The 13,028-nt window shown below is 41.7% G+C and overlaps 1 protein-coding gene across 4 annotated transcripts; it reads right to left on the reverse strand.

The window, feature by feature from the left end:
* Positions 1-1,966: 1,966 nt before the first annotated feature.
* LOC105355667 (uncharacterized) lies at positions 1,967-12,476 on the reverse strand. Of its 4 annotated transcripts, none has more exons than XM_023962686.2 (7): positions 12,023-12,281; positions 10,434-10,584; positions 9,563-9,645; positions 6,105-6,174; positions 5,878-5,988; positions 5,272-5,389; positions 1,967-4,413 (listed from the first exon to the last, which is right to left on the reverse strand). In XM_023962686.2, exons 2-7 carry the CDS (start codon positions 10,575-10,577, stop codon positions 4,319-4,321), a joined length of 621 nt encoding a protein of 206 aa, XP_023818454.1. In that variant the 5' UTR covers positions 10,578-10,584; positions 12,023-12,281; the 3' UTR covers positions 1,967-4,318. The 4 variants fall into 4 exon arrangements, 3 of the variants coding, with proteins under 3 accessions (XP_023818454.1, XP_023818453.1, XP_078786654.1); XM_023962685.2 differs by having other exon boundaries at positions 6,093-6,174; positions 12,023-12,277; XR_013647355.1 differs by having other exon boundaries at positions 2,298-4,413; positions 5,817-5,988; positions 12,023-12,476.
* Between the last annotated feature and the right edge of the window lie 552 nt (positions 12,477-13,028).

Below are 13,028 nucleotides of genomic sequence, written 5' to 3' on the forward strand. Positions count from 1 at the left end.
ACATTGGATCCATTAATCATAATGATTGTCAAATATTGATACCAATATTTTTGGTTATTTAGCCTGTTTCAGACAGTTTTGTTTAGTCTGAAAAATAAAAATTGATGTCAGATCTAAATATACAATTTACAAACTGTATGTTCAATTTTATGAAATTGAATATTTCATTTACAAACCAAATATCTTTTTATATAAAAAAAATACATTTAACTTTCAATTAAATATTTAGCTTGCTAATTGAATGTTTAGTTAGTAAATGTAACACTTATAAATAGATGAAATAAAAAGTGAAAATATGGATTTGAAAAATGAAACCAATAGTCAACAATATTGCTGTCAATATTTGACTGTGTAACTTTGCAAACGGCACTCCATAAAGTAGGAAGGTGCTAATTTAGATAATCCCACCCCTTTTGTGTTTTACTTCATTTTTTCAAATGTACCTTTACATCTTTTTAAAGTTATTTTTACTTTTTTTAGTCTGAGTGCAGATCATTTATCAAGTAACTAAAATGCTTATTTAATATCATTAGGATGTTATTACAGCATTGCAGAACTCACATCACACCTCATGAACACGCTCACCTAAACACACACAATCTGTTCTTATTTGAAGGAGATTGGTTAATAGAATGATTGGATTTGACCGTCTCCATGGTAACCAGGATGCTGAAGATCATTTGGCTCAGTGGTCTGCAACCTGAGCCTCTGGAGCTGCATGCAGCTCTGTCATCCCTCCATTGTGGCTCTGCTTTGAATTAAATGATAAGGATTTGCATAAATAATCAGATTGTTTGTTTAGTTTCAACATTTGTTTTTAGATTTTAAAACAGAGGTGACATAACATGAGTAAAAATGAACCGTTTTTTAACCACTGCTGACATTATCCTCAATCAAGAGGCATTAAGAGCTTTACCTTTCCTCCTAAACACACGTCTGATAACCTACCAAAATGATGATAAAAGGTTTGATCTATGGTCAGAACGGTTTACTATTAAAACAAATTTAAACTCCTATTCTTATGTTATATCCAGCTATTCAAAAGCAAAGTTCTCAAAGTATAATTGGGAATGAATCTATTGTATCAATTTCCTATGTGACTCAGGATGTATTTTACTTTGAAAGAAACTTGAATGTTATGCTGTCATAAATACTATAACAGAAATAAAACACTGTCATAATCCAGTAAGTATAAACATTTATAAGCTACATTTTTTATATGTGAATTACTTAATGGCAACAAAAATATTAATAAAGAACATCTTTCTGAACCATGAAGTGGGACTTTGCAGCTCTGCTGTGTTTTGGTCTATAAGAAACTGGACCAAATGGCTCTTTTAGCTGTAACCCTTGTGCAGTCCTTGGCACTTTAACATTGGGAGTTGGGTCATCTAGACCCACTAGACAGTGCACTGAACCTTTTTTCTTCAATGATTTGTGATCTTCACTGGTGTCCATGGATTACATGAAATCTGTCCACCTTTGTCATGGTAGGGAGAACACGTTAATGTAAGGGTGGGGTCATCTAAGATAGCACAAGGGTTAAAGGTTGCAGACCCCCTGGTCTGGTTTCTGCTGCAGCGGAGTCCTGTGAGCATGATCACTTCTGATGTATGCATCCATGCAGAGAGAGATGGAGGTCAAAAGGCCACTCACTGGCCACTTCATTTGGTACACTTGTCCAACTGGTTGTTAATGTAAATTTCTAATCATTGGCAGCAACTCGATGCATTTAGTCATGTAGACATGGTCCAGACGATCTGCTGCAGTTCAAACAGCATCAGAACAGAAGAACACAATCCTGAACGGGAATAAGTAACTTTAGAAGAATGAATAAATTAAAAAAATAAGTAATTGATAGATATATGGATATTTTTTTACTGAATTTCTCCATTAAAAACACTTTATAGATTTAGTGATAAAAAAATTATTTTTAGAAAATCAAAGTAAAAAAAATGAGGCAGAATTTGTTCTCAAAATATATTTTCAAAGTTTATTTTTTCTTAGAAATATGGTAAATTTATATTTATTCTGTACATTGCAAATACAAGAAAATAAGTCCACAGAAAAACGTTAATAAATACTTTAATTATTGCTTAGTATTTTAGTTTTTTTATTCTCTGGAGCATAAAATATTCTTCTTTCCCTCAAGCTAAAGTGTTCATTCTCAACCCTGAAAATAAAATAATTGTATATCTTTACGTGTAAATGAGAACACAAAAACTGTTCCTTAGTAATGAAAATATTATTTAGCAATACATTTGCAGATTCTTCAATAATTGCTCAGTGATCTGAACTCCTTTCAAATGAATTTTAATGAGTTTTAGTTAAATTCTTAAAAAAAAGATTTTTAAATTATAAAGACTTTCAAAGTCTTCTTCTATGGAAGTTTACTTGTTGCATATATCTAATAAATAATGAAAACACTCTTGTTTTAATCACACTGGAAAGTTATGTCCCTGCTTGAAGAGTTGTTGTAAAACAGTATAGATGCATTTGTGTTGTGTTGTGTTTGTGTTGTGACAGAACAGCTTGGATCCAGAAACCCTCAAAGCTGAAGGCTGAGGGAGAACCTCCAGCTGCTGTTCAAATGGATGATTGCCGTTTGTTTCGACTCAGCTCGAACCGTCTTTTCAGGCTGAACGAACGTCATCTTGTGCTGTTACAGTCATTAGAAGAAGGTCATAGAGCAGAAAACTTTGGAAACAGTTTGGACTGAAGTCACAGCTCGGGTTCATTAGATTTGTCTTCAAGTTATGATCGAGAAAGAAATGAAACCAAGAAGTATACCCCAAGAGAATTAGAGCAGCTGCTCCCTGCTCCTCCTCCTGTCAGCTGGTGCAAACGGCAGCCATTGATCTTGTGATGTTACGTATGCGAGTCCGCTTGAGCCTAGAGTCCGGTTGGTTTGTCTTCTGTTATCGCTTCGTTTCATCCTGGGGTGCGATTAAGTAAAACCAAGCAGAAGCCGGCTAGCAGAGATGATCTAGATCACAGTTCAGAGGACTCTGGCACTGTGTGGATCTGCTCTGATTGTTTACACGTGATCCTTCAAAGCTAGGACATTTAACCAACCCCCTAAAGAACTTAGACGAGGAGAACAGAGGCGCTGTAGCATGGCTCGATACGATTGACTGATATGAAATGGCCCCTTTGACTTTTTGGATGGGACGTGGGAGAGGCCCACACACCCCTGCTGCTGAGAAAAGCTGGTATGATGATACAATACATCCGTGTCTGAAATCACTAGTAAGATTTTTAGGAGTTTCCAGGTGAGTCCAGAGTTTCTTCAAAGCAGCTTAAACAGTTCCAAAAACTGAATCTGCAAACTTCTAACAGAGACTTCTGCAGTGGTCTAACGGGGGATCATGTCCATAAATACTGTCAGCAAAAGAAAAACAGGACAGAGTGTTTTAGGATGAGTTGATTAGACATAGATGATCGTCTTCAGAACCAGTGGTTCAGACCAAACCCAACCAGAACAAGTGTCTATCAAGGTTTGTTCCTGACCTGTTGACCTTTTGGAGATCGGCTGAGATCAATCTTCTCCTGGCAGTCCTTCTCATTAAAACTAGATAAGATCAGCTGATCTGTGTTAAACCCATGCAGATGTCATTGAAGTTAGACGTTCTGCCAGTCTGCTTATGCAGAAGTCACTTTAAATCTGCTCAGCCAACCAAGGAGCAGCTGAGCTTCTATTCGGGCTCCGAGCTGTGATGCAGGAGAACTTCAGAGGTTTGGTTTAACCTTTAAAGTCTTCTCTTGAATTGGAAAGATTTTTAATGAATGTCGTTCTTTGATCTGGCTTGGTTTGCTCTCACACACAGCACTCTCAGGAGATACGATGGAAAAACGTGCTATTCCAGGAGCTTCTCATTTGGGGGCCTTTATCCAAAATGAGCTTCTAACAGGAGGGAAAAAGCAAAAGGAGGAGGTGCATCCAACCCCACTACTCCTCTGACTCACATTAATGAATAAGTGTCTGCTGCTCGTCACCATACCACGTTTACCCTGCAGACATTTTCATACGTCTTCATGATTCCTGTTCCTCACATAAACGCCACAGCCGGGTTTTGTCTGTGTTTACACCGAAGTGAACCGCGCCAGAGTCCATCGTTCTCAAGAGGACCAGAGCTCTCTTGCTTGGTCCAAACCAGAGGACCATAAGGACCATCAGACAAGTTGTTAAGGTATCGAAAACTTGCGGGTAGTTTTGATTTGGGGGGAAATGTTTCACGGGCGGGGCCAACCGTTAGACCCTGTCCTGGACCACCTCCAGTGGAGTCAAAGAAACACTGCTGGGAACTAGATCGTGGTGCTAGGTCAGGTCCTGGACATCCAGCAGCATGGCATCCTGCCTCGTCCGCAGCTGGTCCCGCACCAACAGCTGGGCAACCAGTTCAGAGCTCAGAGCTGGAACCAGAAAACCACAACTGTGAGAGCTTTGAAAAGAATTCCACTTTAAATGGAACAGTCAGGATTTGTCCTGTCTTGTTCACTGACTGAGATAGAAATTTAAGGACAAATTAAGCTTTTTATGAGACAGTTTAGAGGCGGGCTTGTACCAGGGAAACTGCAAGTCACATGCATGCTTTTATTTTGAAGGAAGCTGACGTGTAAACACTGAAGGATTAATGATTAATTTATTACATATTCAGCATACAATTCATCAGATCACTTTGAAACTACCTTAAGAAAGTTTGAATATGTAAGAAACATGGATGCTTTCCAGCTTTCATGCCACTGAGATCCTATTTCCACTTTCTGTCATCTGACCAAAGCAAATACTTTCAGCTAGTTTAGCATCAATGTAGCAATTAATAGACTATTTAGCAGGACTGCTTTGACCAAAAATACGGTTATTGCAATATTGCTTCCTCTTCTTAGCTTGGTTAACTTTCTCCAGGAAACTTATAAAATAACTTTTGTTAAATTTTTTATGTTTGGATAAACTTCAACTTCTGTGTCTCATATAGCAATAAGCTTCAGCCTCTTCAGTTAGCTGCTCTGCATGCAGCATTCACATGTTCACGTCATGCAGTGGGCGGACCAAACGCTAGCCGCTGATGAGATAGGTGGAGTTAATCAAGACCGTCCCACTTCCTGCTCCACCGTTCAGAATCCTCTGGATTATGGGTAAGTGTTCATGAGGAACCAGCCCTCCATTGGAATTTGATTATTTTCATAACTCCATCTTTACTGAACAGGAGTGAATGAACCCCGTTAACAGCTGTAGTGTTGGTTCAGACGTGAACCGGCGTTTAAACTAACCGTGAACTTCCTGCTGCAGAGACGCTCTCAAGCCGCAGAGCTGCTGCAACGATCGCTCCTGAAGATCGGAACGCTCCAGATGTTCCCGCTCAGCCAAGCAGCTGCTGCCATCTACACACTGCAACACACACACACAAACACACACTGAGAAACTGGCACAAACACACACAGAAACACACACTGAGGAACAGACTCACACACACACAGAAACACACTGAGAAACAGACACACACACAGAATCACACCCTAAGAAGCACACACTGAGAAACTGACACAAACACACGCAGAAACACACACTGAGAAAAACGCACATAAAACGCACATGCACACTCAGACCAAAACACACACACACGCACACACAAACCCACACAAGACACATGCACATCCAAACATACAAACTAACACAATCGCAGAAACACACGCAGAAATGCACACAGAGAAACACACACATGCAGAAATACACACTGAGAAACTGACACAAACACAGTAAAACACACTCACACACAAAAACACACACACATGCAGAGACACATGCAGAAACACACAGCTGTGAGTGAGAGCCCAACAGTTGCTCTTTGGTTTTCCTTTCATCTGCGTCTGCTTCACCTCCTCCTTCTGTTCTGCCAGCAGTTTGTCTCTCAGCGCCCTCAAAGCTGCAGCCACTTCCTGTTTCAATCCGGTGCCATGGCAACCATGGTGTCCCGCGCTGGTGGGACCCTGAGACAACCAGGATGAGGTCAGATCACAGCTGTTTGTTTGAAGGAACTATCGTTCCTGCAGAAACAAGCTCTAATGTGGTGATATTTGGACGTAGTGAAGACCTTCATTTTTACCTTCTCCTCTTCATCGTCGCTGTCACTGTTGTTGGTGAAGCACAGCTGCAGGTTTCTGTGGTGAAGAAACCTAACATAACAGTAAACAACCAATGAGGAAGTGAGGTAAAACACTAAACTTTCAATGCAACACCTACAGTTTATAACCCTGGTCCTGCAGAAAAACTGTCCTGCAGGTTTGCAATGCTGCTCTGCTCAAACAGACCTGATCCAGCTCATCCTCTGCAGAGACTTTGACACTTCCTGGAGTCGAAGGTTCTGGATCGCTGGTTATTCCACCCACCTGTTTTCCTACTTTGTATGCAGCTGCTGCACTTTCAGAGTTTGTTGGAACGTCGTTTGTTCCCTGAACTCTTGTTTTCGAGGTACATCCAGCTGGCACTTCAATGTTCAGTGAGCCTCTCCTGGACTGACCAATTCACAGATTCTCTTCTAGACTATTCCTCCTTGTTGACTTATTCCTGGTTCTAAGGGCTTTAGGACCTGCAGAGAGCTCCCATGCGTCTGTAGCTCCAACACCTCACCCCAGATCTCCCCATCCCTCTCTGGATTGTCCAGCTGCTAGTGCCTTTATGACTCTTTCCAGTTTATCACAGATTCTCTAACTATCAACTCAGTTTCATCTGGTGGCTCAGAATAATCCACTGACCACTGTGATTCAGCCTTAATGTCCTCACCATCGCTGACAACTTCATGGATCGGGTCTTTACAATCCGCTGTCATTCTGTTTCTATTGTCTCATACAAACATGTTTCTTTGTAAGTTTGGTTTGGTCAGAACTTGGCATCAACCACATGATAGCATGGATCCATCCTGCTTTGAATCAATGGTTCAGGCTGGTGGCGGTGGTGTAGTGGTGAGGGAGATATTACACTGACCAAAAATATAAACGCAACACTTTTGTTATTGCTCCCATTTGTTATGGTATGAACTCAAAGATGTGAAACATTTTCTACATACACAAAATAACCAGTTCTCTGAAATATTGTTCACAAATCTGTCTAAATCTGTAATAGTGAGCACTTCTCCTTTGCCAAGACAATCCATCCCACCTCACAGGTGTGCCATATCAAGATGCTGATTAGACAGCATGATTATTGCACAGGTGTGCCTTAGACTGGCCACAAGAAAAGGCCATTCTGAAATCTTCAGTTGTATCACACAGCACAATGCAACAGATGTCGCAGGAATGTCCACCAGAGCTGTTGCTAGGGAATTGAATGTCCATTTCTCCACCATAAGCCGTCTCCAAAGGCGTTTCGGATAATTTGGCAGCACATCCAACCGGCCTCACAACCGCAGACCACGTGTAACCACACCAGCCCAAGACCTCCACATCAAGCATGTCCACCTCCAAGATCGTCTGAGACCAGCCACTCGGACAGCTGCTGAAGCAATCGGTTTTCATAACCACAGAATGTCTGCACAAACTCTCAGAAACCGTCTCAGGGAAGCTCATCTGCATGCTCGTCGTCCTCATTGAGGTCTCGATCTCACTCCAGTTCGTCGTCGTAACCGACTTGAGTGGGCAAATGCTCACATGCGATGGCGTCTGGCATGTTGGAAAGGTGTTCTCTTCACGAATGAATCCCGCTTTACACTGTTCAGGGCAGATGGCAGACAGCGTGTGTGGCGTCGTGTGGGTGAGCGTTTTTCTGATGTCAATGTTGTGGATCGAGTAACCCATGGTGGTGGTGGGGTTATGGTATTGGCAGGCTTATGTTATGGGCGACGAACACAGGTACATTTCATTGATGACATTTTGAATGCACAGAGATACCGTGACGAGATCCTGGGCCCATTGTTGTGCCGTACATCCAACAACATCACTTCATGTTGCAGCATGATAATACACGGCCCCATGTTGCAAGGATCTGTACACAATTCTTGGAAGCTGAAAACATCCCAGTTCTTGCATGGTTAGCATACTCACCGGACATGTCACCCATTGAGCATGTTTGGGATGCTCTGGATCGGCGTATACGACAGCGTGTTCCAGTTCCTGCCAATATCCAGCAACTTCGCACAGCCATTGAAGAAGAGTGGACCAACATTCCACAGGCCACAGTAGACAACCTGATCAACTCTATGCGAAGGAGATGTGTCGCACTTCATGAGGTAAATGGTGGTCACACCAGATACTGACTGGTTGTCTGAGTCCCCTGACCCCCTCAATAAAACAAAACTGAAGATTTCAGAGTGGCCTTTTCTTGTGGCCAGTCTAAGGCACACCTGTGCAATAACCATGCTGTCTAATCAGCATCTTGATATGAAGAAATTCTGTGGTTATGCAAACCGATTGTTTCAGCAGCTGTCCGAGTGGCTGGTCTCAGACGATCTTGGAGGTGGACATGCTGGATGTGGAGGTTTTGGGCTGGTGTGGTTACACGTGGTCTGCGGTTGTGAGGCCGGTTGGATGTGCTGCCAAATTATCGGAAACGCCTTTGGAGATGGCTTATGGTGGAGAAATGGACATTCAATTCCCTAGCAACAGCTCTGGTGGACATTCCTGCTATCAGCATGCCAATTGCACGCCCCCTTAAAACTTGCGACATCTGTTGCATTGTGCTGTGTGATACAACTGAAGATTTCAGAATGGCCTTTTCTTGTGGCCAGTCTAAGGCACACCTGTGCAATAATCATACTGTCTAATCAGCATCTTGATATGGCACACCTGTGAGGTGGGATGGATTGTCTTGGCAAAGGAGAAGTGCTCACTATCACAGATTTAGACAGATTTGTGAACAATATTTCAGAGAACTGGTTATTTTGTGTATGTGGAAAATGTTTCACATCTTTGAGTTCATACCATAAAAAATGGGAGTAATAACAAAAGTGTTGTGTTTACATTTTGGGTCAGTGTATCTTGGCACATTTAGGACCCCTTAGTATCAATTTCCAGTGCCACAGCCTGTGTCCATCCCTTTCTGACCACAGTGTACCATCTTCTGATGGCTACTTCCAGCAGGATAAGGCTCCATGTCATAAAGCTGGAATCATCTCAGACTGGTTTATTGAACATGACAATGAGTTCTCTGGACTCAAATGGTCTCCACAGTCGCCAGACCTCAACCCAATAGATCACCTTTGGGATGTGGTGGAGTGGGAGATTGGCATTGTGGATGTTCAGCCGACAAATCTGCAGTAACTGTGTGATGCTGTCATGTCAATATGGACCAAACTCTCTGAGGAATGTTTCAAGAACCTTGTAGAATCGATGCCACCAAGGATTGAGGCAGTTCTGAAGGCAAGAGGAGGTTTAACCCGGTACTGGCAAGGTGTTCCTAATAAAGTGGTTGGTTGTTGAGTGTGGCTTCAAAGAGTACTTTTGAATCTGGGACACAGACAAATGTTGCAATGTTCTCCACATGCCATGTGGCAATGTTTGTAGTCCTGAGAATGAGGACTGAAAAATAACTTAAAACATCACACACCCAATGATGTGAATAATTTGTTACCGGGATGAGACTATGGCGAGCCGACATCGCCGGAGGTCCTCTTCCTCATCTAGGGCACCCCCCTCCCCCTCTCCAGTCCGTTTCTGCAGAACACAAAGATGAATTAATCTGGATGAAACCGTTTTCTATTTCGACAAATTGTTTGTCCCTCAAGTAGCTGTAACAGGTTCCGGGAACCCAGTGTCCCGCAAGGGATACGGCGGGTTAAGAAGATGGATGGATGGATAGATGGATGGATGGATGGATGGATGGATGGCTGGGTGGATGGATGGATGGATGGATGGATGCATGGATTTGTCCCTGATAGAAAATAATCCCAGGATTTGAAAACGTTCAGTCGTTTTCCTTTAACAGATGCACAAACAAACAAAAGTTTCCTAAACTAAATCGTCAAATAATTCAAATTAAACGTTTTGGTTTGAAATCACATCTGTCTACAGATTTTTTTCTTTTTTTTTTCTCTCTTTACTGAATGACGGATCGTTTTCTGTTGTCAGCAAAAAAGACCAACAGTTTTTCAGCACAAAGCATGACCTGGATGCTGTTCAACAACCTCATGTTCTCCTTCACTGTCCCACAGATGAACATCTGGTTTCATCTCTGTAACATCGCTGGGATAACTCTGATGGAGGAGGTACGGGATAATACAGCCTACTTTGAAAGTTTCTTTCACACAAAGACGGTTTAAAAGGATCCAAATATGGAACAGATGAACTCAAACATGGGGGTTCAAATGTGGACACAGACAAACAGAAAAGATTAATTTGCTCTTCATTGATAGCCTTTCTTTAGCTGTGATTCTCAGCACTTGACACAGAGAAAGGAAGTTCCTGGGGCTTATGGGAAATGTAGTAGTGTCTTCATAGCTCACCCTTGCCCTCTCCTGCTCCAATTTCTCCAGCTCAGCAATCCGTAGGGCCAGGTCTTCCCAGTGCATGATGGGAAAGTCTTGATAGTTCACTGCACCCTGATGAAGCTCCTCCTCCTCCTCAGCTGACTCCTTCTCAGCCTCCATCCTCCTTCTGAAAAAAAGTTGTGAAAAAAATTAAATGATAATGCTCTTTTTATCGTGTTTTGTGACATTTTTCTGAAGATGGAAGAAATTTTATAAAGAAAATTCATCTTAAAATTACATTTCTATATATTTCTTTATTTAAATCGTTTGAATCAGAAGAACTTTGAAAAAGATTGTATTTGTGACGTAGGGTGGGTCACAAGCTCTCTGCTCCCGTCCATTCTGATGCATCCACTCTCAGACTAATAGATCCATGAACGTCTTTGTTTTCCTGGTCTGAGCTGGAATCTGGATCTAAACTGCACGGCTGGATAGATCCAGTATTGGTCACCATTTTTGTTGCACCGCTAATGTGAGGTTGGGGGTGTGAGGGGCTGTAAGCTAGTGAGTAGAGCATGTAAACAGAGAGCTCTCAGAGGTGAATTTCTAATGAACTCCTGCTGCTCTGCAGAAACCATGTCCTAGAAACGACACGTTCTCAGATTTTGGGTAAAGACGAGATAATCATAATTAAAAGACAACTGGGAATACTAGATCAAAAGATGATCAGAGTGTAACTTTAAAGCAGTTACATGCACATGACATAAAAATATAACTTTGTTTTCAGACAGAAAATTCTCCTCATGGTGTTTGATAAAGTTGGATTTCAGCTTCATGGGGGCGGGGTTACCTGGTGAACAACAGAGACAAACTATTTTGTAGAAAATGACCTCAGCTAGTTTCCTTTTCTGTCAGCACAGGATTCCCAAAACGCCGCTTTGCTGTGGCGTCCTGCAGCTGTCCTTAGTGCCATCAGACATGACGCTGCACTCATGATGTTTGGCATCTTCTGCACTTTCATTCTCTCTCTACTCTCTTGTAACTGGTGGATCAAGGTCTCCACTGTGTTCCTCAGTTGTTCATGTTTATTGATGAGTTTCTTCACATTTGTTAAACCTACGCTGAGTGTGCACTTTTGGAATGGACTGTCATTTCGTAACGTCTTGTTTGTAGAATTTCTTCAAAATCTGAGGATATAAGGTGAAAAATGAGAATCCAAAGTTGTGTGGATTTATTCCTCTGCTGTAATCTGCCCCCGAACACACAAACACACCTGCACACCGCATCCACACACACACACAAAAACACACTCAAACATACGCACACATAAACACTGCCTCTGGGGTTCATCTTGGGCCCGTAGTAACCATGTCCTAGACACGCCCCTGTAGTTGGACCAAACTCTGTCTGGAGGTTCTCCTGATTCTGTTACGTTGGTCTTAGTGTGGGAACGAACTAATTCGTTTCAAAATTGTCAGATCCGAGTCTAAAACGAAAAGATCCGAAACGAAAAGCCCTAAACTTCCAACTCAGACTGAAACAGGTTAGGGTCGGACACAGAACACTCCGGACCGAGCCTGCTGTCTGTCAGTTGTTTACGGCAGCGCAGCAGCGGTTCGACCCACCTCACAGTCGCGTCCGGGCGGGTCCGGTTCTGGCCGCCATGGTGCCGTCCAGAGCCCTGAAGAAAGTCGGAAGAAAGTTGAGTTAAGGCGGACAGAGGCAGCTGCAGGCGGCGGGAGCCTTCCTCCTCTCCTCCTCTTCCTCCTCCCGCAGCCTTCCGCTCTGGACCTCCGGAGACTCAGACCGCGGAAACACGCGTGAAAATCCCCGAACCTCCACCCGCAAAGTCCCGCAGACCGCCGCTAGATCCACCGTTTGAATGAACCAAAATACCGCAAACCACTTTATAATAATAATAATAATAATAATAATAATAATAATAATAATAATAATAATAATAATAATAATAATAATAATAATAATAATGATAGTAATAAAACAGTCCAATAAAAGGTTAAGGACACTTTTAAAACTCAGCTTTTGTTTTTTTTAGATCTAGTTTTAAAAATGGTCTCTAAACGGAAATAAACGTTTTCCCAAAAAAAAAACATAAACTGATTGTGAGATCAAAATTGTTTATTGAGACAGTTTATCATTGATTATCCTTAAAAAAATATTCAACATTTTAACTCACAAAAAAGCTTTTTCAGATTGCATTTTTTGTGTCTGGTCCTGATTCACGACTTGAATACAGAAATAGTCAGAAACTCATTTTTAATCTTAATTTCAAAATATATGTCAAAATGCCACAAGAACATGTTCAAAACACCAAAAACACAATTTTCATTGGAGTGGGTCTTCATGAAAACTAATAATTGAATTCAATTTAATTTATAAAGCACAATATCACAACACAGTTATCTAAACGGGCTACAAAAACATAGAATCAGTCAATAAATATGTACAGTAGCAAATAACTAAACTAAACAGACAGACCCTGGACCTCCCTGCCTTTAGACCCTCCATCTGAGTGTTATTCTGTGTTATCTATGCTTAGTAGAGTACAACCGCGACCCGTTTAGAACTGCATTTAGACAAAGTACACTGTTAAAGTTTTCAAGGGAACAA

The sequence above is a fragment of the Oryzias latipes genome, chromosome 14 (genome assembly GCF_053564925.1).
Source record: "Oryzias latipes strain Hd-rR chromosome 14, Olatipes_Hd-rR_3.1".
NCBI classification, from domain to species: domain Eukaryota; kingdom Metazoa; phylum Chordata; class Actinopteri; order Beloniformes; family Adrianichthyidae; genus Oryzias; species Oryzias latipes.

What these genes read in the sequence shown, in the direction of transcription:
- LOC105355667 (XM_023962685.2), bottom strand. Translation starts at nt 10,577, where the DNA reads ATGGAGGCTGAGAAGGAGTCAGCTGAGGAGGAGGAGGAGCTTCATCAG. An exon ending in TGGAGCAGGAGAGGGCAAGG is followed by an intron (nt 9,646 to 10,433) that starts GTGAGCTATGAA and finishes TGTGTTCTGCAG; the next exon opens with AAACGGACTGGAGAGGGGGA. An exon ending in CTCGCCATAGTCTCATCCCG is followed by an intron (nt 6,175 to 9,562) that starts GTAACAAATTAT and finishes CTGTTATGTTAG; the next exon opens with GTTTCTTCACCACAGAAACC.